Genomic DNA, 21,499 nt, shown 5'->3' on the forward strand with positions numbered 1-21,499 from the left:
AATAAATAAGTTGTTAAATATTTATATACCCAATAATTTAAATAAAATTTGAAATACATGCATCAAATACAATTTTCTCTAATTATTTAAATCTCTCAATAATGTATTTAAAACAAAAAGGGGAAATTCATTAAACTTTGTGTTCATGTAATCACAATCTTACACATTTAAATAATTTAGTCTGTCGCTCTGTCAGTGTATTTCATGATTTGGCCTTGTACACTTAACTGAGTCGGTGCAAATTCTCCTTATACAAAGTGCAGGTTAAGCAATCAGATGTTGGTTTGTGTTTGATGCGTCACAATGACACTTTAAATCATTTTATAATAGACGCAATAACAGAAAATTTAATATAGGATATTAAAACTAAAGGAATTAAATTTTGAAAGATTTGAACATCATTGCTGGTGTTAAGTGTCAATTGTCCAGAAAGAGTTGCTGCCGCTTTCTAAAAAGTCTTTACTCAGCTTAATTACATTATTAAATATGGTCACATTTTCCATATTAATTACATTCTTTTTTTTATTTGTTTCATGATGGTATTAACCCCTGTCAAAGACAGTTTAAGTAAATTGTCCCAAATTTTAAAAATGTTGTATGTTTTATTTTTTTTTTATCATTTCGAAGTATTTAGATACATTTCGTATGTCCACTACGTGAGCCATAAGCGAACCATCAACAAATTAGGTCATTTACTAGATGGCTACAATCATTCATCCCTTTTTGGGATAATCGACACATCCATTCATTTCATGTTTTTGATAACACAAACTAATCACATAAATGTTTTCCGTCATACAGCTGAAAATGAACCTTTAAGCAGTTCCGCCAGGAATGCGTATTATGCGTTGAAGCAAGTTTGGACCGAGGCGCACGCCGTATAGGCATAACGTCATCGCTGTTCGATTTTGGAGTGTTTTGGCGGGGTTCGCCGGAAAAAGTCGGATGAACTTTTGATTCAGTAAACATTAGTTTATAATCAAACAGTTAAGATATGGAGCGGTAAGTGTAAATTCTTACTTTTCTGAATTAAATCTAGCAGGAAAACTAAATTCAGGGGAAATGTGTAATAAGTTCTTCCTGCTTGGATGAGTCGCTTTTGTTAACCGACAACCGTTAAATTTAAAGTCAGCTGCCGCGATGTTTGCTGACCGACTAATGAGGTTTATATCTATTTTCAGGTTTTGTTTCACTAAGTCGTATTATGTATGTTGAGTTTATGTTCCGTAAATTTGCGTTAGATTCATTTTTAAAAAAATGGCATTACGACTGATTAGCCCGACAAGCTATTTTATATTCAGATTGTGACAGCTAAGCTAGCAAAACTAGATTATCAGCTGTAATTGGTAGCTACAAATGTTGCCTTTTATGTAGCAGCTGTTTATTAGATACGAACGTATGCTTTATTTCTGAATGTATCAAGTGGAAGGAAAAGCCGAGCAAGCAGCCGACCATCAGACATGCCGATGAGAGTTCAAGACAGCAACAGGATGAGTATGGTGTACACAACACCTCAAAGGTTTGTTTGAAATGAACTTTTATCGCTCACATATTTGGATATTATTATGCGGTGCATCTTTTCTTGGATTCAGAAATGTAATTACTTTTTATTTATGGTTGTTGTTTTTATTGTAACAAACCACACCCACTCGAATAAAGCGCTATTCAAATGCCATTTACCCACAACACATTGTGCTAAAAAAATATTTCACAAAGGAGGGCATTGATTTCTTATTGTAGGCGTTATTGTTATAACATATTGAGATAATTCTGTAAAACTAAATAAGCAACTGCAAAATAAGAAAAAAACAAATGTATTCCAACATTTTAAATGTAGAATGATGTTCCTCGATTTACCGTGTGTATTTGAATCTCATCTTAGTAAACTGCCTTCCTTTGGGAAGCTCAGCATGTCCAGACCACCATCTGGAACCTCTGAAAGAAGAACCAGCTTTTTTGGTCCCCGGTAAGGGAATAATATTTCCAAAACCTTGAAAACGACCAAACACTTCCAATCACAACGCTAAACACAGGCTAGTATGTGGTTTTCTTGGTGTAATAGCTTAAGTAAAAAATACTACAGTTTCACAGACTTTTTGCAAAGATTTACAACAAAATGTAGAACAGATATGCCAATATTTATTCCTAGTCCTTCTAAACTACAGACTATAACAAAACCCCCCTCTGTTTCACTGTTTTTATTAATACACTTGGACAAAAACATGGAATAAACACTGACTAAATTATTAATAGTTTTTAAAGTCCTTATTTCAGTCAACCTTCTATATATAAACATACATACACATATATTTTTGCTCTGTACAGAGTAGCACAACTTCAACAACCTGATGTTGTCAGGTTAAATAACACTTGTGTTATGCATTTTGGTAATTTTTAATTTTCATAGAATTACACAAGTTAGATTAAGTAAAGAAAGCATGATTTATTCATTAGTGCCAAGGAGATGTGTCTTTATTTTATAATTACTGTTTAATGTAAAAAATAGACAAAAAGTTTTAGTGCTTAAAACGCATCTTAAGATGGACACATCTTAAGATTAGTCCAATTTACTGTAAATACTTTAACTTAGTGTTTTATTTTATCACTAATCTTTTTATCACAATGGAAAAGTTTTGTTTTTTTATTGTGTATTGATCATTTACTCCAGAACTAGTGGTGCCAGCATGCCGCGTAACAGCACCTTGTCTGGGTTTGGAGGAACTGAGAAGATTAAAGATTCCAGACCGCTCCATGATAAATCCTTTGTTCAGCAATGCATCAGGCAGCTACATGAGGTAAGGCCCATATATTTTTCTATGAAAGGTCATCTACAATGATGTGAACAAGTAGTTTGCATAATTTCTGTTTTAGACATTACATTTTCAAGCTTAATTCTCCACCACCCTTGGGTGCTTCTCCAAGCACCCAAGCCATGACGTGGCTTGGGTGCTCACTTTTAAAAAGGATGTTTTGCATCTTTTCTGTGCAAAGATATTAAGTATTATGTATGCTTGTTGCATGTGTGAAGAAAAATGCCACTTCTTCTGGATTTTCCCTAATAATATATATATATTTTTAATTTATTATTTATTTTAGTTCTTGACAGAACAGGGTTACCCAGGAACGTTGTCAGCCAAAACACTGCAGTCACCCTCCACAAAGGAGTTTGTAAAGATGTTTGAGTTCATCTACTGCCAACTTGATCCAACGTTCGAAATGCCAAACTCTAAAGTTGAAGAGGAGGTTCCAGCTCTGCTCAAAGCCTTAAGGTAAAAGTTCAATCTTCATACTTTTTATATTATGTGGACTGTACACAATATTTCGTATACATTATGATTTGAGAAAATATTTTATTATTTTTTTTTTTTTTGCTTTTAAAGGAACAACTTAGAATAACTTAGAACAAATTTAATGCCAGATAACTAGAAAATGTATTAAAAAATAATTAACCATGCGTCAAGTTTGTATTTTTTAATTATTTTTTTAATGCAAATATTCTTCTTTAGTTGATGGAAAATTGCTGATTCTCTCCTCCTGTTCTTCTTGATTCTACAAAGATATCCGTTCGTTCTCTCCAAGTGCTCCATGTATTCGGTTGGAGCTCCACACACTTGGCCCCAGGCTCTGGGTGCTCTCATGTGGCTCATAGATAACGTCAAGGTGAGAAGACTGCAGAAACACCGGACTGTTTAGGGAGAACTCTTCACCACCTTAATAGAAACTCTTTTATTACACCACCATATGTAATAAAAACGTACAAGTGTTCAAGGTTTCTAACCCCTTGTGTTTCAGATCAACTGGAATTTGAGTAAGCAGGAGCTTCTGTTGAGTGACTTCTGTGAGGACACAGCCAATATTGAGGAAGGAGCTGAGTATAACAAGGTAATTCAGCTGCCTTAACTTAAACAAAACAAGCTTTATCCATCCATCCATTTTCTGTATACCCTTGTCCCTAGTGGGGTCAGGAGGGGTGCTGGTGCCTATCTCCAGCTAACGTTCTGGGCGAGAGGCGGGGTTCACCCTGGACAGGTCGCCAGTCTGTCGCAGCAAAATGAGCTTTAGTGATAAGCAATTTAAACTAATTTGTTTAAAGGACGTACAAAACCGGGTACAAAAAAATATGTTAGATTCAGTTTCTTTACCAGAACCAATTCAATCATCTTTATTGTGTCAAAGTCAATAACTTAATGAACAAATACATTTTGATATTGCAGCTTTTCCTTGACTACATGGCTGAAACCTACTCCAAGTTCATGCACGGTGAAGATATTTTTGAGGATGAGGATGAGGCGTTCCTCACCAAACTGAGTAAGCACAGCAGTTCCCAGAGCTTCAAATTAGAGTGCAATTCAAAAACACTTTTTTGGTGTGAAAACAAAAAAATGAGGACGCGCGTCTTCCCCCACAGAGCGACTTTACAACGTTGACGAGGCCCTGCTGGAATCGATGGAGGAGAAACACCGCTTCCTCAGTAAGGAACTGGAGCGTCTAGAGAAAGAGAGTCAGACGGTAAGAAAAAATTGTTGCTCAAAAAAAAGTATAATGTAACATTATACTTGATAGAAAGCTGCTTGACTTTTATTTATGTGAAGAAATGTACTGTTTTTGCGATTAAGAAAAAAAAAAGATTCTGCCTTCACTTTTCATTGTTGTTTGCTGGACTTTGTGTGTTTTGTCAGTTCAGGTCATTTTTGGTCCATCTTCCCTCCACAGGACCGTCTGATGACAAAGAGGATGGAGAAGGTGAAGCTGCAGGAGGACCTTAAGAAGCTGCAGAGTTATCGAAGCAAACTGGAGTCCTTTACAGTCAGCCTGGAGAACAAATTTTCAGAACAGACAGACGAGCTGGAGAACACTGGTAGATATGAGCAGAAAACTGTTTTTCTCCTGAAAATGTCGGCACTAGAGCACTACAGTGCTATGGGAGCATTGTTTCTGGATTTAATTTAATATAGTGTAATATAATGTCAGTCACTATTCAGTTCAATTCTTTATTGATTAAAAAAAATCTAATCAAGTCAGATAATCAGGTGAGTTAGTGCCTGGATATATAAATGGATTATACAACACTTAAAAAAAAATCAGAGACATTTTAGGAATCTTTGTTGTGCCAGTTGTACTTGAATGCATCATTAAAGTGCAACTGCTAAGAAATCCCCTCTGGTCAGAGAGGTCCTGCCTATATTTACCAGTGTGGTCACATATTTCTGTAGCATGTTTACATTTGATTTAACTCTGATTCAGGTAATTAATTTAGTAGAAACCTCCATAAGAACTGTAGTCACAGACTTTGGGTTTGAGAAAACCCAGCATACGCATGAAAAGGAGTAGTAGCTCCTTTACTGACTTGATTTAGGAGGGAAATATAGCTAAATATGGAGGCTCCTGAGCCAGGAGTAAAATCTCTAAGATGAAAAACAAACTTCTTGTGACATGAATTGCTCTTTCAGTTGCATTATCTAAAAGAAAGCCAGAGACAAATTCTAAAAAAGACCAATAAAAATGGAGAGAAAATGTTTCCAGTCACATGAAGGGACTCTCTCTGCCTTTGTGTTTATTGTTCTATTTTGTAATGTTTCAGTCAGCCTTTTGGAGACTCTGAAGCATGAGAGGGACGAGCTTCAGCACCTCTTGCAGAACCAAAAGTTTACTCCAGCTGATGTGGAGAGAATCAACAGGGAGAAGAGAGAACTTCAGCAGACCATCGCCAGTCTCAGCAAGTCTCTTGAGGACGCCGAACAACACAGGTGGAATGAGGAAATCACGCTGGCGAAAGTGATGGAGACGGTACGTGTATCTAACATTTACTTGTCGGGTTGGATTGAATGAAAGACGCATATTCTTCTGACCTAAACTGGTGCCTTTCTCTGTATGTTATTTTCTTTCATCCCAGCTGGAGCTGAAGGTGGCAGAGTACCACAAGCTGGCCCGGAAGCTGAAACTGATCCCAATGTCTGCAGAAAACGCCTGCGGTCATGATTTTGAGATCAGGTCATTTGACTGTGGAACTGGCAGTGGAGTTCAGCAAAAAACACAGATCAAGGTGCCTTCAGCTAATAACACTACAGTTTCAGATGCCCTCTCTGTATAACTGAAGTTAATGATAAGTTTGATCAAAACGTCTTTTAAGTTGGAATTAAATATGGATTCTAAAACAGCAACTTTATTGTGGGTTTTTTTTGTGCTGTGTTGTAGATGCTTCTGAGGAAGCTGATCAGTGACGTGGAGGAAGAAAACAGCCGATTGTCAAACCTGAAACTCAGCCTGGAAGAGTCTTGTGAACAAGTAGCAATAGTTTTTTTATTATTATTATTATTATTTGGTGCTGAAATGTTGCATTTACATCTTTTCGGGATTTTTACTAGTAGTATTTTTGTCTTTTAGGTCAATTCTAACATTGTGGATAAATCCAACGATCTAAAGCAAATCAGAGAACAGATCCGTAAGGTGGATGAACAGCTGGGCACTGATATGCAGGTACGCTTATTGTTCAATAAAAAAGAAACATTTGTCCTATATATGCAGTGCCTGATGATAATGTATGCTTCTGTAGAAGTTGGCCCAAGAGGAGCAGGACTGGGCAGCAGAGATGGAGTCTGCAGAGATCCACCTAAAGCTTCTCGAGAAGAAAGTTAATGATGGTTACGATGAGGCCGTGCAAGAGCTAAAGGGAGCGCAACAACAGTAAGCAACATCTGTTAATGTGTCTGCAACATACACAGTGCTCACCATATTCACCGTTACTCCTGGTAAAGATATGTAAAAAAAAGAGCCTTAAAATTAATGGATCTTTTATTTCAGTAGCATAATCTAATATCTGGAAGCTTTTCAATAATAATCAATTCATTCCCGTTTCCCTCTTTAAGAAGAAAAAGTCAACTGAGGCCTATTTCTTCTAGCTACCGTTTGTCCTCTATGTTGGATGAAGACCTGTATTTATGTTGAACTAGACAGTGAGCTTACTGTTGGAGAACTGCAGCGGTTCCTATTTTTAATTCTTGCCCACTTCAGATATATATTTGCGTAACTTTACGTTATTGTAACAGAATTTTACATTTTTAAAGGAATGGAGACCAATGAGAGCTCCGGAAAGTTGGCTCTTGAAAAATTTTGAACTTTTACACAAAATATACACAGGAAAGTCAGACTTTACGACTTCCCTGGTGTTTTGTTGTCATGCATATTTCTGTTTTTTTGTTTTCATAAACTGATAAATTCGCTTGATTACCCAACACATTAGGTGAAGTCATGTGCTGTATGTGACACCATTGGACTGCTAGAATTTCCAAATTCAAGTGTTACTTTTCCTGTTTTTAATGTCCGTTTAAAAGTCTGACTGAAGCAACAAATCAATACAGATATGTTGTTGTAGTTTTCTCTCCAAGTTTTTCTGTCTTCTCTTCTTAGATACCACCTGGTGCTACAGGAGACGAATGAAGAGAGGAGAACCGTAGCCAATAACCTGGTTTCTGTGTTTGCAACAGCTGCAACCCACCTGGCCATAACTGAGGTAACATTCCTACTATTGTTTCCTCAGAAATCAGTCTGTCTCCACATGGAAAAGGTCTATTGTCTACATACTTTACTACAACAGTTGAACCTGCAGATGAGAGTTTCTACATGTAAGTGTTGTTTGCAAGCAATCCAGAGTGGAAGCTCGACCTCTGCAGGCATCTCATGCAGAGTGTTGTGCAGGTAAACTGAATGCTACATTCTGCTGCAGATTTCTTCTTTGTCACTCAAACTCACAGACAGGATCAATGTCATTTTCAGTGTCATCAAAGGGATTTGCCTAATGTTTGAAAATACTCATCTCTTAACCATGTTAAACAAGTGGTTCTCCTTTAGAAACTGTTTTAATTTCTTCATTATTACCATGCAGTACTTCTATAAATGTGATATTAAATTGTTAATGACTACCATAAAGAAAATAAGTGATTTTGAGGAGAGGAATATGTGTTGGCATTTGATGGGTGGGAGGTTAGATTAAATTTATTTAATTTAAATTTTTGGGTACATTATTTTTATTTCTTACAATAGGGTTCTTTCCCAAGACGCTGCATTTAGTTTTCTGTTCTCACAAAATGTTTCCTATGCTTTGATCTCCTACAGAAGTGTATGGAGGATCTTCACAGCAGAGTCCAGCGCCTCTGCTCCAAGGCCATGGAAGAAGACGAGGCGGCGGTTCAGAAGCTGCGGGAGCTTTTAAAGAGCTTCCTGTCTGAAGCAAACTGTTTATAAAGACAGATAGGATTTACCTGCTTCTGTTTGTAAAAAGAAAAGACTAAAAAAAAAAACTGATTCCCGCTCAACAAATGTTTCAGTTTGTCACAATGTTCACTTTTTGTTTTCTTTACATGTTCTGTATAACTTTGTTGTTGATGTTTCAGGTTTTTATATGTCAGTTTATAAGTTTGAGTATTTGTATACTATAATAAAAATTATTCAAAATAAAAATATTGAAGTGCTTATTCTGTCTCCTTTTCTCAGCTTTCTTTGATTTTTGTTGGTTCATAGATGCATTTTAATGCATTAAACCACTAGATGGCAGCACAGATTTACAGACTGCAAAAACCTCCACAGCATTCTATCGATGGACAGATATACACTCTGGAACATTGACAGCATTAATTAGTGACTTGAAAAACCAAACATGGCACAGCAGTGACTTAGCTGCATGTTTCTTCCAACCTAATAAAAATATAAGGCACAAAGAGGTTAAGGAGTCTCCAAAGAGTCCAAAAGCAGCATTAGTTGTGCTGCGGGAGTTTCAGGTTGCAAATTGTTTATCTGGTAAGTCTTGTGTTTTGTCCATATCCATGATTAAAGGAGTATGGCTATAAAACAAGTCTGAAGAAAACTTGACTGTTTGACTAAAATCTTCTCAAAAGATGTAGAGTAATATATTATTGCCTGATGAAGCCAAACTTTAGACTTTTACACCTCATTTCAAAACACTAATGTTGTTTTGAAGAAGAAGAAAAAAAAAAAACAGGACAGCACAAAGTGAAATAAGGTTTGTTGGCAGTAGATCTTAAACATGATAAATCTGTTAATGTATGATGCTGTCAGACTCCTACTGCAAACTGAATGTTGCAATTAAATAAAAAGATCCTTTGACATCTTTAGTTTAAGCATGTGCTCACTTCTGCAATCTGGTTGCAGTTGTTTTTTTAACTGCTTTAAAAATGTTTTATTTTTTATGGTCTCATTTTTTACAGTATAAACATATTGCATTTTAACTCACTTCTATGAATGACTGTAGATTCTGCATATATCATTGTGTTTAAATAAGTGGTTAATTATAATAATGATTCAATTAATTTATTTGGCAGTAGACTGATTAACCTGCTGGGTGGTTTCACAGATTCAAACAACCGACCAAGTAGGAAACTAATACTTGGTGCAGAACAATACACACACGTCTCAGTATTTCTAGTGACTCTAACTCTAAACCTTTCCCATCATGCCTGTGGGGTAACATATAGGCCTTTTTTCCTCTGGGAACCTCTGAAAAGTGTCGACACTGTAAGCGTGGGAGAAATGTTTTGGCAGATGTGATGGGAAGAGATGAAGTGACTGTGAGGGGCTTCATGGAGTTGGGGGTGGGAATGAAAATGTGATGGATAACTTCCACCACTAGCAGAAAACACCCTGGACCATGTGCGTGTTAGCTTTGGGTAGTGGACACGAGAGGAGCATTCTTGCCCTGGGAATTAATAGATGAAAGTCGGTGCCATCGTATCACAGCTACAGGACTTCATCCAGCCGAACAGAGCAGAGTGTGTTTATCTGATAACTGAAGGGCAGGTGGCATCTATAACCAACATTTCAAATGATATCCTGTATGGACATATTTTTATCACAAGTTATGGAAGTGCTTTGTAATGTTCTCATAACCCAATATGTTCAATGTAACCCAACTCTTGTTAGTACTGTGTGCTCATCGTTGCTGTTGTTGTGTTTTGAAAGGAGAGAAGAGGTTGGATGGAAAGCATGGATCTGAAAACATAAACCAGAGATCAACCAAGACTCATTTCAGAAACCAAAACCATGCATTATGGATTAATCCTATCTAGAACAATCTGTTTTCCAGTATGGAAGGAGATGACAGAGAGGGAATGGGTGCACTTTCTTCCTTTCCTTCTCACAGCTCTCTATCAAAACACCACTGTGAAACTTTAAGCCCATTCTCTGAATGGCTCTGACATTTTGAATTCTGCTCCAGCCACTAATTGTCTCCAGATTCAGAAGACAAAACAACCTTTGCCTTAGCTGTGTGCCAAACACATAGAGAAGTGGTTCAGCCTCTGTAATGAGAGTCTGACTCAAAACTTAATCCCGTCTGTCGTCAGCATTGTAGTGTCTAACGGGAATAAACATACAAATATTAAACCAATTTGGCGCCTTATTTGTGTGCCAAATATGTTGTGCGTACAGCATCAGTTAAATGTTTGAGACAGTTTATGTTGCGGGATTCAAAGACATTTTCTATTGTCTTATAAACGGTAGAAAAAGTATTTGAAATGATTTATTTTGTTTCCATTTCTGTATGTCACCAAAAACTGACTTTTTAAGACAGGTGTGTTTAAATGTATGGCTGATATTGTGTGTTTCTTAGTGGAAATTGTGTCCATTCCATTCATTCAGCTTAGTTCATCTCAGATTAAAAAAAGTTTTATTAATCAATTAGGAAAATAATATGCTATGTTTTTGCTCTTGTGAGTGTGCAGAACTGTGTCTATAGTATTGTTTACATGTTGTGTAAGAAATAAAAACATGTAGTTTCTCGTACAACAACAAGGACAGATTATCCACAGCTAGTTGAGGAATAATTCTAATTCTTTTTAAGCCTTTATTTGGCCGGAATAGCAGCAGATCATCTGTTATTGGTCTCACTGCTCCATGACAGCTCCTTGTATTTGTGAGGCCCATGTATCCCTTTGATGGCTGCATGCAATGTTTACCTTATTGCAGCTTCCAGTGTGATTTGACTGCCTGTTGACAGTTTGTTTAGAGTTGGGTCTCAGTGTGAAAGACCATAATCAGGATATCTTTTGTTCTGTGATAGATTAAGTGAGTGACTGGTTTGAGATTTTTCCACTTCATCTTATTCATAAGAGGAAATGCTGTTTCTTTTGTTGTAAGAATTCAGAACAGCCCATAAATATTGGAAATCAAGAATATTCTTGAAGTGATACTCAGCAACGAGAAGGAAAAGCAAGACAGCTGTCTTTTGTTGTGGTTTGCTGATATCAGCAGACTCCTTTAAACATAAATGATCGTTTGATGCTTCTCCAACAATGTTAAAGATTTATTCACTTTGTTTGTCTTATGATTTTTTTCATACCCTTGTTTATGACACAGGCATGCTCTGTACCTTAAAGGTTAGTGAAGGGCAGATACATCACAGAGGAGAACGTCTTGTTTCCTGTCCAAATGATGTTAGTTTAAAGATGCGCCACTTTACTGAGATACAGACTTTTTCTATCACATTGCATAATTTTAAGTGACTCAGAGGGCAAGTAAACAAGCTGTGTGCTGCTTATCCATGTTTAGTGAAACATGTTCGCTCTGTGTGCCCAGGTTCATTCCTTAACTTTTAAAAACAGGTACAGATTCTGGGTTGCTTTTCGTGTCAAAGTTAAATGATGTGTGTTACTGACAGGTAGAGCAAGTGGGCAGGAGATATCAGATTTCTGCCAGTTTGTCTCACTCTGTTAGACATGTACAAGGGTTATTATGGCCCTACAAGAGGTCATGAGAAGGTCGTTTTAGAGGATGGCAGGTCATAGAGAGGTACTGAAGGGGCTCTGAGTCAGAGGTTTGAACTAGTGGCTCCCTGTGATTCATTTTCTGCTCTGGTGGGATCCATTTCAGAGTTCATTCGCCTCAGAAGGGAAACAGATGTCTGTCATGAAATAACAGGCTTTTAAATGATTGAAAGGAATCTATGGAATCTAACACACAAGGCTTATATTTAACAATAAGTTTCTGACTGAAGTGTTTTGGGCTAATAATATAGCATGGTCATCAAATATACTGTTCCCTCGTCAGACGGAGTATTAACTTTTTATGCCAGGAAGTGATAATCCAGTCCTCTAATTGTGTATGTCTTCATAAATTGCAATGCATAAAATAACATTCCAAGGAAGTCGTTCATAAAGCACAGCATGAGCTTGTGTTTTTTTAAGACCTCTCTGATATGAACTAATAAATCAATGCATAAACTTAGAGTTCAGACCTTTAGTGTCTAGTATCCCGAACAAATTAAATGTGTAGCTTAAAAGTTTGGATAAATATGTTAATAGTGTGGCAAAAACATGAAGTGTTTGTTGAAGAAGTGAAAGGTTCCTCACTCTAACTCTGGGGAAGACAAAAAACCCCCACAAGTATATTGTGGATTTTCACAAATAAACATGGATGCCATTCACTGCAGTGAAGAATTTATTTCTCAGAAAAGTTGCAACACGGATGTTAAAATGTGTGGCTGCAGAGCTGCGGGGGGAGATGAGGTTGAGGATGGAAGGAAGATGAAGATGCAGGAGGGATAAAATGCAGAATGTGAAAAGGATAAATGCAGGTCGGCTGAGAAATATGACTGGTAGATCTGGTTTGCCTCCTGGGGTCTTAAGCCCACACAACTCTGTAATGTGTTTAGGAAGAAGATTAGTGCAGTTCCACTCGGTACCTTAGCAGAAGTACTTCAGTTTACAAAAAAGTTTACACAATGGGAAGAATGAAGACTGGCCTGTTGAGAATGCATGCAATGTGTATTTTCTCACATTCCTAACCTTGATTATCCCAGAATGACAGCTGCTGTATGTGAGATGCAAGTGTCAAGTTCACATTATCTGTGTGACATATTTTCTTTTACAGAAGAAGCAAATAATAAATAATGATCTAATTAAAATTGGTATTAAAGCTGCTTGGAAAGTTACATGATACAAAATGTTCATTCAATGGAGGAAGATGCTATAAATCCAAGACATGGTGGGGCTGGATAATGAAACAATGAAGCAGATTTCCAACAGTTTTGGCCTAAACATACACTTTAACATGGATTTTGTTTGCCTAAAGGTGCTGAAGGACAATATTTAACAACCCAAAGCTGCATATTGTTCTGTTGTTACAACTCAAGAAAGTTATGCAATCCTGAGAAATTGTATTAGAATCAATATAATTTTATAAGATCTGTGATACAGAAAGGGCTTCTGATTTTGTCTCAGTGTTCCGTTAATGTTCATTTAGAACGACTATGAGCTTTGAGAGTGTGATGGACCGAGTTAAAAACAGGAGGAGTCACAGGACATATTAGAAAAATAGGGTTTTTTATTTTAACCCAAAGATTATAAATAACAAAGGATAAACTGAGCTCATAAAAGAGGTCAAAGAAACAAAACTGAACTCAGGCAAAAAATATAAACAAACTGGCTGCACAAACAAACATAACTGACCTAACAAAGAAATGACACACAGGGGTTTATATACTGGCTGATCAGACCAATTAAGACACAATAGGGGTAACTAAACAGAATACAATTACAAATAACACAAAAACAAATAACAGTACAGCTAAGTTTGGCTAAACTAAAGACCCAAAACTGAAAAATGAAAAATATTAAACTTTAATACTATTATTTACTTAAATACAAAACTTATCTAAACAAAGAAACTACAAATTCCCCCTGCCAGCAGGAACTAGTGGTGCAGTCCAATCAGCATGTAAGCCTGCTGAGCCCTGGCCCCCATCCTTTGTCTGGCAACTCCAAGGCAGGTAAGTACCGGTGGGAAAACAAACAGAATTAATCTTAAGCAAACAAAATTAACTTTAAGTTGATATAAATACATATGCTAACTAAATGTGCGCGCTAACAAATAGAACAAATGCATTCAAATCAACTAATAAATGTTTTTATTGAAACTAAAGTGTTGTTGTGTTTGTATGAAAAAATAAACTGTGCATAAAAAAGAGTTACCGACATCAGAGTGTGGCCATGGATTTGGCCATCACAGAGAGGAACATGGAATGTCAAAGGTGAAAATTTTATTAAATCTGGAAAGACTGGAGAAAAAGCAGCGATTGAAAAGTTTATTGACATGAATGGATTAAAGTTCTTTGGCGCTCGGACCCCGGCAGAAGACATTGTGCTGTGAATTGCGAAAGGCTTGGATGAGCATTTCGATGTTGATTAGGGATGTCTTCCCCCCAAGGTCCTTACACTGGTGGTGGAGGTCAGAGAAGAATGGAGGCCTGAGGAGCAGAGAGCATGGAGGTGGAGAAGGTGCGGGGGTGAGTTGAACATGGCTGGAGAGCAGATGGCGCCATGGATGATGGTCCTTAATTGATGATTGCCAAAGACGGAGCATGGTCCGAAGCTGATAGGCTGGCGTCAGATGACGTGGTGATTGAATGATGCAGGTGAGGCTGAAGAGTCTTCCAGTTTGAATTTACACCAAGGCTTCATGAGCATTTTTCTTTTGCATGACTATTACAGGTCAGCTGTAGAGAGGTTTTGTCCCACATATTGAGTGTCCCACATAATTTTATGACGGCTATGCAACGGCTGTGTAACAAGAAAACACAAAAATAGACAGATAAAATTTTCTTAAAAGCTATTTTACAGTGAAACAGGTTTTGTAAATACAGGGACAAAATCTTACAAGGAAAAGCTTCACATTTTGATTTAAACTCTGTGGGTGGGAACAAAACTTAGATTAAAAATACACCTTTAATTTATACAAAGGACAAACTGTAAAGAGGTTAAGAGGATCAAGATGAATTAAGCTATTGCAGTCTGTCACACATCTGTATATTTAAATCTATATTAATGTGCTTGCTTGTTTAAATAAACACACACACACGCGCCCACACACACTGTGATGCAGCACAGGTGTGAAGCAGTAGTGCAGAGCTGGAAAGCATTTTCTCAAGTTTCACATGAATATTTTAACCGTCTCTCACCTCTCACACAACAACATGCAGGTGATTCTTTTCATTTACTGCAACAAAGTGGGTCAAAAATATTATCAGTACATTCAGAATTAATGATTAAATCACGTCAGAAAAAAAATCAAGCAGTCACACGCTGCTTTAATTATTGATAAAAAACCCAGATGCTCCTTTTCTTTTGATCCTTCTCAGTTGTATTTCACTACTGTGACGATACTTTCAGTACGGCAAAATTTAAAATCCGTGCAAAATTCAAAACATTCTTTCAGGAAGGTTTTTTTTTTTTTTTTTTTTTCGCTCAATGCACCAGATGCTAAGATATGATGCTGAGTATTCCCTGCTTTCTCTCACATAAACTGCCAAAACATGTGCATATTCCATCTGAGTGGAATATGCACAGGGGCTTTACTGACAGGTGGAGGATCTGCAGCTGATGGTCCAGACTAGAGGTTTGGTGATAGTACCAGTTGATGATCAGTGCAACAGCCTCACTTTAATCCCTCTGGCCTCTGCTTTCTGTTGCAGAGACAGCACTATAGGGTGTTTTTGTGGCAGTGAACTCTGTCAGGGGGCCAATCCTTTGTTTGTAGGAACAAAATGCTTTCATGATGTAAGAATTTTTGATTGTGTGAAGATGTCAGAACTTTGAGCTCTTTTGTGAAAACAAGAAAGAGATGAGATGGATTTTTGTCTTGTAATGTCATCATATGTCTTTTCTGGGCTACTTTTTGATGGGATTTTTTTTTTTACCCTTTGTGGATTATACTGACATCATATAGCTTAAGTAATACTGCCAGACACTGTGTTTCAGTGGTGCCTCAGAAAGCCTCTTTGTAGACATCTTATGAACAAACATGTTGAAACATTGGGTTATCATGCGGGTATCAACTCAACCAATCCAGGCAAACTTGTTCATATGGACATTTTTTTTCCGTTATGATGAATGCCAACATAAAATGACTTCTCATTGCTAGAGAAAGTGTGGCACCTTTTCTGTTTTTCTTCTATACAGTACTGTGAAAATGTTACTGTCCCCTTTCATATTTAAGCTCTTTTATTTTCTGTCTCTTACACAGTTTTTGGGTATTTATATAAAACATAAAACATAAGGAAGATTTTGAAGGGTGATTTTTATTCTTTTTTTGTTAAGGAGAACAAAAAAAGTATTCAAACCAACATGGCACATGTGAAGAAGTGATGCTCCCTTGAAGCTGCTAAGTAGTTGCATGACAGCGACTGCCTTCAGTCACAATAGGACTGAAGGCAATGGGACTTTCTCATCACTGTTGGAGGCATTTCTGTCCCACTCTTTGCAGAATTGTTTCATTCAGCCATATCAGATTTGGTTTTCATTCATGAACAGTTTAATAAACTTCATATCACAGCATCTAAATTAGAATTAACTATGAACTTTCACCAGGTTATTCCATAATCTTGAATTTATTTGTTTCGTTTATTTTTAGTATTTGAGCCCTTCAGGGGTGGATTTAGTGGTGCTTTGACTCATCGTCAAGCCAGATAACCCAAGTGAACTAGGGCGTACGGTTACAAACGAACAGCTCGGCTTTGGGATTTTCTTCTACAGAGCAGATTTTTTAGTCTTATCAACACTATATTTTACTAAAAAAATTTCATTATTATTATAAAGGTTTGGTAAACTTGAAACTAGTCTTTGTGTAATTTTTGATCAGCAGTGGTTTTGGCCTTGGATCGCTCTAACGGATGTCATTTTTTTCCTGTTACTTTCCTTTTGTGAGATCATAAATATTGATCTTAAGTGAAGAAAGTGAAGCCAATAGGTGAAGGACCCACATAGAGAACAGAAGCAGTTTGTAACGAAGGCAGAGTGCAGCGCAGCATATTCTGACTCGGCAATTGCTAGTAAACTTGACAAACCTGAACTTGAAAAGACCAACCAAGACAGCTGAGGAAGATGACGGATGGTCAAAGAGTAAACAAACCAAGAGACATATGTAACAAAGGAGGTAATGACTGCATGTGAGACAGGTGTGCTGATTAGTAATCATAATCAGGTGAGATAGGAAAGGAGAACAACACATCTGTCCATCCACTTTCTATACCTACTTATTCCTCACAGGTGTTGCCTGTCTCCAGTAAATGAGGAAAAGGGAAATACGTCAGGTGTAACACAGACGATCATGTACAAACATACTCTGACCTGAGGGTTGTTTAGATTAGCCATTCAACTGAACATGCATGTTTCTTTGTGTGTAGTATGGCTGGATGACATAGTATCTCAGAAAAAAACAAAAAAAAAAAAACCAACAAAAAAGCATCAACAGGAAAAGCATGCAAAGGACTTCAGACTTGGATTCTAGACCTGGACCCCTAAAGCATAAACAGTTTTCACAAAATAAGAAGTCAAACAGATTTTAGAAAATTACTTCAAAAACAAAACATACTGTTAACAAACCTATAGTGTGTCATTTTAAAAGAAGTTCACCAATGCAAAAGCTTCCCTCTAAACTCTTAATTTTTGATCAAATTTTATGGAGACGAATTAATCTGAGAATCGCCTTCTCAGCTCTTTACAGTTTCCTCAATGAGGAACTAATTGCTATAATGACCCATAATATTTGACTGTTAAACAGACAATATGAAACAAATGATTAGTTGATACTTTACTTTATTTTATTTTATTTTTCACTAGCTTGCAAATCTAAAAACAAACACAAAGGAGTTGAAAATGCACAAGAGACTTAACTCTTCGTAAAACAACAATGTGTCAACTAATCCAGTTCTGTCAGTATTTAGCACCTGTCTGGAACATCATCCCTTCACAGAGAAACTCTAGCCTTCATTACAAGCTCCTCTGTCGCCATGAACAAAGGAACAGAAGACTCATCTGAAACCGACACTACGCGTTGACTGGCTCTCATGGTTTCCTCTGTTGACTGGAGCAATAGATGACAGTATTGTGATTTATCCTTTCAGTATTGGGCCCAGTAGCAGCCGACACTTGGAATTAAGTTTTATTGTACTCATAGTTCTGCTGTGAACTATTGTACTCATAGTTCTGCTAGCTCACAGTTCTAGCAGAAAGCTATTTCTGCTGTCTCTACAGTAAATCCTTTGCATCAAATATTTTAGAAAAAACAACTTGTAAGCAAGTTACATTTAGATTGTGACAGTATTGCTTCGTTGTTACTGCCTCTGAAAACATAGTACCTCAGGTCTGTATTTCTAGACTTATTTTGTAGACCTGTTCTTTATATTAAGTTTAATTCAATAATACAATATTAATCCTAAATGGAAATTAGATGTTATAGGAATTATAATTATAATAATCTGAAGAAACCTCTGGCTGAAACCACTGTTGTTGAAGTAATATGTTGTAAAGAAGATGATGGTAAGAAGACAATATTATTATTACTGCTTAATAATAATAATAATAATAATAATAAATATTAGACTATATTATTATTTTGTAGTCATGTGAAAGAAATTACATGAAATGATTTCATGTATGATTATAAAATGCCTTTCCATTAAGCCTCTACCACAACTGTGTTTCTAAATTGTCTAGCTGATATCAACATCTGGATGTCTTAAACTTTCTCAGTTAAATCTTGGTTAAAGTGATATTATGGTTTTGACAGAATCTTCCTGTATTTTGGCTTTCTAGAACATACAGTAAGATTGTCTTCTGAAACTGAGACATTAGGTGACATTTTGGACTGATAGTTGACAAAAAGACACATTGAGCGAATTGACTCCAGCTATTTTTGTCTAACAAGCACATCCCCTACCTGCAGTAAGAAGCTGTAATTTTTGAGTGCTTGAAAAATCTCACTCTCTGTTTATCCGCTTAAGCCAACACTCTGTTTCTCATTTACAGGTGGCCCAGAACTTGCTCTTAGACATCACTCCAAAATCCCATTTCACTATTATATCACCCATCCTCTTCCTTCTGTCTTATCTATAGTCATAAACAATCAGACTCCAACTTTTAACTTCTTCCACTCCTTCTAAGCTCTTAAGGTCTTCTGATCGAGTCCTGTTGTTCCTTGCTCTTAAATAAAAACGTAAGGATACTATGAATTTGCTGTCGGAGGCCTGGATGCACCGGCCTCCTGAGTGTTTTAAATCAGACATGGAGATCCACCTTGTTTCAAAGTGTTTTGTGTCATTAGGACTCCATTTTTAGCTTCATTCTGTGGTTGTTATATTGTTAAATGTTATACTCTCTTGTTTTTGCTGTTCTTCTCTGTATTTTGTTATATGTCCATATCTAGCCAAAGATTATGGAAGCCTAAGGCATATTCATGCAAATCACAGCTCTAAAATGTTGCAAAGATGTTGCAGAGGGACGGCATGTGGAAGTCTGCACCCTTTGCTCCACACACACGAATGTGCATGTTGCTAAGATTTGACTGTTTGAACCCTGATACGATGTGGTAAATAAAATGCATTGGTACTGAAATGAACACTAAATTAGTCCGAACCAACAATTTTTGGTGTGTAAAGGAAACAACTATTTCCAGTCCTGCTTTCCCTGTATTTCATGCTGCAACATTTCAGCAGGTGATCTATCTTTATGCAGATACTGTATGAACAATAAGAGCAGAAAAAAGAACTAATTGTGAACATCTTCAGTATTTCCTTCACAATTTAGTTTGGGCTTCTGGTTTCTTTTGACAAGGCACTGATTTGACAGACGTGGTCTCTTATCAAAGATTAGAAATTTTTAGCATTACGATACATGACTCTATAGCAATATTTTAAAAATGTGTTTAGATTGTACAGATTGAAATGATAGGTTTGTTAATATAATAATTTAAAATGTAATAAACTTAAAGTGGAGTGCAGGAAGACAGCTATGCCTAAAATCATGAATGCATCCCTGCTCTGACTGCTTTGATGGATTTTTCTGTAAATTATGCTGAAAAATAAACAGCAGAATAGAAAAGGCAATTAAAGGGATGGAAAACTACTTGTTGGGCTGAGTTGTTCAATGAGGTTGTGTTGACTCAAAGTTATGGAGACAGCAGACGGAAATGTGAGAGAGCAAAAGCAGATCAAGTACCACACACATTATTGAAGTGAGAGACAGCTCCAGTTCCAACACTGTTGTCTTCATTGTCATCTCTGGATGTTTTCCACATTTTCACCGTACTGACTTCAAATTTTCCCTCCTTTCTTCTCCAACATCAGTTCTTAACTTCGCTGCTATTTGAAATTGAAGTGCAGCTCCGTTTACAAGGAGAACATTTAAAGTATTTCCAAGGAAAGACAATCTTTCTTTACATACAACTATTTTTAGATACAAGAAGAAATTAATAATTTCATGTTTCAGTCACCCAGTTTGAAAAAAAATCTGAAAACTGGATAATCAACTTAACCCAAAATTAAGATAAATGATCAAATAATGTAAATATAATCAAAATGCCCTCTGCAAAGGATTATATTAATTTTGTTTTTCAATTGTAGAAGTTTTTCATGTTGTATTTCATACAAAACTGGTAAATTAGTGCACTAAAATACTTCCTAAAGGACTGCCGTAATTTACCGATTACCTGCATGGAGTTGGCAGATAATTTGAATACAAAAGCAGCAAAAGCGCAGGACAAGAAAAGCTTAAATTTTGAATTATTTTTCAGACAAATTGTGATTGTTTGTTCACTTTTTCATCCATTATCTGAAAATGGCGACTTGGACACACATTCTGCAGTGGGGGCCATTATGAATGTATTTTTTCCACATCTAATCAGTGAAAAAAAAACAAAAAAACAGGCAATTCAACCGATGATTTGATTAGTTTCATTCTGTGGGAAAATAAATGGCAGCAAAAAAACCCAAAACTTTTCTGTTGTATCACCGCAAATGAAAAGTTTGGAGTTTGCTAAACAAACTGCTGAGACTTTTACTAGAGCCATGTGCTTTGGTCAGGTTTGACTAAACTTTTTTAAGCAAACTTTATTTGGGTTTGTCCTAAAAGAAAGAAAGATAGAAAATGTGAAACAGCATAGGAGTAGGAATAGTTTTACCAAACCGTACATTTGATTCCTCTTGCGTAATACAATGAAGCATCGCTACTCTTAACTTGAACATGATTTCTTGATGCTTTACCCACTTTGAGTAACTTTACTGAATGTAGAACAGGCATGAAATAAAAAATGTATGAGACACAAACATGTCATATAGTTTATGTAAAAGCAAGATTTCTGGATCGTAAACAAGCTTTGTTGTTTTAATGTTAATTTCTATCTGCTTAATCTGTTGTGCCATTTGGAAATTAATTATATGGAAGCAAATGGGAATAATTTACCCTGTTCTACAGCAAATATTAGTTTAATAAGTCTTACTTTAAAAGCTGCTTATTTCAAAAAGTTTATTCCGCTTAACATGTCATTTTGTAACTCAGATGCAATCTTACTTATTTCTACATTTTTTAAATTTCCGACTTAAGCAATGGTAGACCCATGCTTTTCTTTTAATAGGACAGATGTGTAAGACCATTTTCTTTGTTTTAAAACAACAATTTACAGACCCCTATTCAACAAAATTCAGACTTCTTTGTTTCAA

At 36.4% G+C, this 21,499-nt stretch overlaps 1 protein-coding gene across 1 annotated transcript; it reads left to right on the plus strand.

The window, feature by feature from the left end:
* Positions 1 to 875: 875 nt before the first annotated feature.
* ndc80 (NDC80 kinetochore complex component) lies at positions 876 to 8,450 on the plus strand. The gene is made up of 17 exons (XM_032579771.1): positions 876 to 1,002; positions 1,424 to 1,519; positions 1,883 to 1,966; positions 2,669 to 2,795; positions 3,097 to 3,269; positions 3,558 to 3,660; positions 3,793 to 3,882; positions 4,215 to 4,308; positions 4,409 to 4,509; positions 4,714 to 4,858; positions 5,582 to 5,787; positions 5,894 to 6,043; positions 6,196 to 6,285; positions 6,385 to 6,477; positions 6,554 to 6,684; positions 7,408 to 7,510; positions 8,113 to 8,450. Exons 1-17 carry the CDS (start codon positions 995 to 997, stop codon positions 8,239 to 8,241), a joined length of 1,923 nt encoding a protein of 640 aa, XP_032435662.1. The 5' UTR covers positions 876 to 994; the 3' UTR covers positions 8,242 to 8,450.
* Positions 8,451 to 21,499: the final 13,049 nt, after the last annotated feature.

The sequence above is a fragment of the Xiphophorus hellerii genome, chromosome 12 (assembly GCF_003331165.1).
Source record: "Xiphophorus hellerii strain 12219 chromosome 12, Xiphophorus_hellerii-4.1, whole genome shotgun sequence".
In the NCBI taxonomy this organism is placed as follows: Eukaryota; Metazoa; Chordata; class Actinopteri; order Cyprinodontiformes; family Poeciliidae; genus Xiphophorus; species Xiphophorus hellerii.